Source organism: Silene latifolia, chromosome X (assembly GCF_048544455.1).
Source record: "Silene latifolia isolate original U9 population chromosome X, ASM4854445v1, whole genome shotgun sequence".
Lineage (NCBI taxonomy): Eukaryota > Viridiplantae > Streptophyta > Magnoliopsida > Caryophyllales > Caryophyllaceae > Silene > Silene latifolia.
Window position 1 is genome coordinate 43,046,564 of NC_133537.1, and position 3,098 is coordinate 43,049,661.

The 3,098-nt window shown below is 36.3% G+C and overlaps 1 protein-coding gene across 2 annotated transcripts; it reads left to right on the plus strand.

The window, feature by feature from the left end:
• The first annotated feature begins 457 nt into the window (after positions 1 to 457).
• On the plus strand, positions 458 to 2,706 carry LOC141623267 (uncharacterized). Of its 2 annotated transcripts, none has more exons than XM_074439356.1 (2): positions 458 to 729; positions 1,158 to 2,706. In XM_074439356.1, exon 2 carries the CDS (start codon positions 1,267 to 1,269, stop codon positions 2,356 to 2,358), a length of 1,092 nt encoding a protein of 363 aa, XP_074295457.1. In that variant the 5' UTR covers positions 458 to 729; positions 1,158 to 1,266; the 3' UTR covers positions 2,359 to 2,706. The 2 variants fall into 2 exon arrangements, with proteins under 2 accessions (XP_074295457.1, XP_074295458.1); XM_074439357.1 differs by having other exon boundaries at positions 548 to 729; positions 1,173 to 2,706.
• The last annotated feature ends 392 nt before the right edge of the window (positions 2,707 to 3,098 follow it).

Consider the following 3,098-nt stretch of genomic DNA (forward strand, 5'->3'; position numbering starts at 1 on the left):
AAAAAATTCATTGATTTTCTATGAAAATATAAGAAATTGCGGATCAAAATTATAAATTAATAAAATGTTTTAAAATAAAATGATTATGAAAAATGATCTCATAAAAATAGACATTTCTAACATTACTCAATCCTCTTGATTACTTTTTCAATATTGAGTTTTTTTTTTCAAATAAAAATATACAGATGATGAACGCATAACAAATTAATAAATTTTCAAGTTATAAGCTAAAAAGTAAAACTTCATATATATACCGTGCATAAATTGCACGGGGTCTATACTAATAATACATTAAAATGTGAAACTTCTATATATACTGCGTATTGCGCGGGATCTAAACTAGTTATAGAACAATATCGATATCAGTCTGAAACGGAAAATACTTATCGACATGTAATCTTATGAAATTAAAGTAATATTACTACATGAGGGCATTAATTCATTACTACCCCATAATGATATAACCAAAGTACCAAACCCGTGTTAGTTAAAGTTAATTACTATATTATGGTTTAATTATAAACCACTCCAACCAATCGTATAAATCACAAATTTAATTAATTTTATTTTGTACCCTTTGTCATCTTTGTCCCTAATAACACATCTCCATTGCATTTCATACAACTGGATTTGTTTGCCCTTCTTCATTTTCATTTCTCTCTCTATTCTTTCCCAAACCCTAATTTCAAATTTTCAGTAAATACCCTTCTCATAATCCTCAAAGATCAGGTAATTTCTCTTCTACCCATTTCAATTGATCACAATTCTGACCTGGGTTTTGCTCCATTTGATCATTTGAAAAAAAAACCACTTCAGAATTTGTTAATCACGTTGGAATTGTTTATTTATTGTGTTTTTGCTGAATTTATCTAATGAACCTGTTAACTTTGATGATTAACAATTAATCTGATTTAATTTATTGAAATTTATGTTGGATTATTACATTAAACCTCTGTACATGATGTGGACCCTCATTTGCTTGTCTGTTGTGGAATTAATTTGTTATGTTGATTAGTCAATTTAGGTTTAGATCCTGCAGATGTAGGAGTAATTATATGAATTTTACTAGCAGAATTTAGGGCTCTTTTATGTTGAGTATTTGATGGATATGGATTACATGGAGGGTTTGTGTTGAATTCATGTTGATGAATTTGAAGGTGCGCCTCTTGCAGTTCTTGTGTCGTAATTTAGTCGTCGCTGTGGTGGTTGTGTCATTTTGAAGATGCACACTGTGTGCCCTAATTATTGCTGAGAGGAGAGGAATTGATGATGGATTCCAATGGTTGCGATGCGAATCAATTGGATGCTGATGTTCGTTTGCCACCTCGAAAGCGTTTGCTTGCAGGGCTGAAAAAACAAAGCTGTTTAGAGAGCACCTCGCAGTGCTCTCAAGAGAATAGCTCAAGCCTGAGTTTGAGCCCGAGCTTGAATGCGTCAATTGGTCAGAGTCCAATGAGTGAATTTGATATGCGTCTTAATGATTTATTGAAATCTTATAAGAATGGACCAAACATGTCTCCTGAGGAGATAGCTATTGCTGCTGAGTCAGCAGCTTGTGCTGCTGCTAGGTCAGCAGAAGCCGCGAGAGCTGTGGCTGAGGAGAAAGCTGCCATTGCTGCAAAGGCCGTGGCTGCTGCTAAGTCTGCCCTGGATTTGGTTGCATTGGGTTCTGAAGAGACTAGTAGCCGGGGTAAGCACCAAAAGAGGAACAAGTTGAAGAAACATGTGCCTGTTGAACTTCTGTACAATAAAAACAATCCTCTTGAGAACTGTGGGGCCGATGAAGAGCTCGCCATGAGACTTCATCGGACGATGAATAGCTCTCCTAGAATTTCAAAACACTCTCCCGGTTCCAACTCTAGGAGCCATAAGCACAAGAAGCTCAAAGTCTCCTCTCCAAATAATAAGAGTGGCATTTCTAATGGTACTAGCGTGACGGACGAAAACGTCAAATTGCCTCCAGAATGTAACGGACATGGAAAAGGAGGAATGGAAATTGAAGAGTCTAATGAGAAGGTGTCGAAATGTAGCAAGGATGATGAGGTAGAGGTGGATAGTGGTGAAGGTGAATCAAGTCAGCCCCAGGAGAAGAAATCTGAAGGGTATGATGATTTATGTGTTAATGGTAGGAAGAGAGGTAGAATTAAGCAGAAAAAACTGCCATTAAATGTATTAAGCTCAAAAGATCAAGCAAACCCTAAAGAGGAATTGATAATTAGGGCTAGAACAGATAAATCGACAGCTCGTCAGTTAGCATCTTCAGACAATGTTAGTCCAATGGAGGTTGCTCCAACATGGAAATGCCATGATTTCAAAGTGTCCCAGTGCATCAAACAAGACAAACTTGTGGAATCTTGATGTTTGAAACATTATTTGTTGATATTTCACAGCCTTGGATGGAGCATGCCGATCAAGGTACCCTTCTTGTAGAAAAAGGTCTCATCTATATAATATGCGTATATTTATCTTTGTTGTTGTTGTTACATTGTATGGACTTGTTGACTACATTGTATATTTTCCGGCCTTCTTGCTGGTTGTGTGTGATATAGGGTAGAAGGTGCAATAAAAGGGTGCAGTGCCTTTTTCCGCTGCACTGTATACGTGATTTCACTTTGTAGATGTAGATGTAGATGTCGCTGTACAAGCCAGTAATATGTATGATCTCCTTGAATTATTTAATGAATGATTGGATTGGTTTCTCTAAAACTTGTGTTTCTCATCAGTAGCCATTCGTGTATCTTTATTGATCTTCTGTTATGATGATGTGACCATAGATGATGATTTTTATGTAAACTAATGGACTCAAAATTGTACTCGTCCCGATCATTTGTGTACTTTTTTTTTAGTACGAAGGGAGTAGTTCAATTCAAACATTGTTGCCAGTTTGCTATACTAGGTTCATTGAGCTGCTGTGATGCCTTGCTTTTGACAATGGTGTTAGGGCATCGGGATGACGGTGGACATAAATACAACGCATGCCTTGTTTTTTTAAGAAAATCTTTCAAATTTTTAGCTAGTCTAAAAGTCCATGGCTACGTCGCCAAAATCGTATCGATAAGAAGATTAAATGTCCATTTGATTATGACTAGTTCAAATAC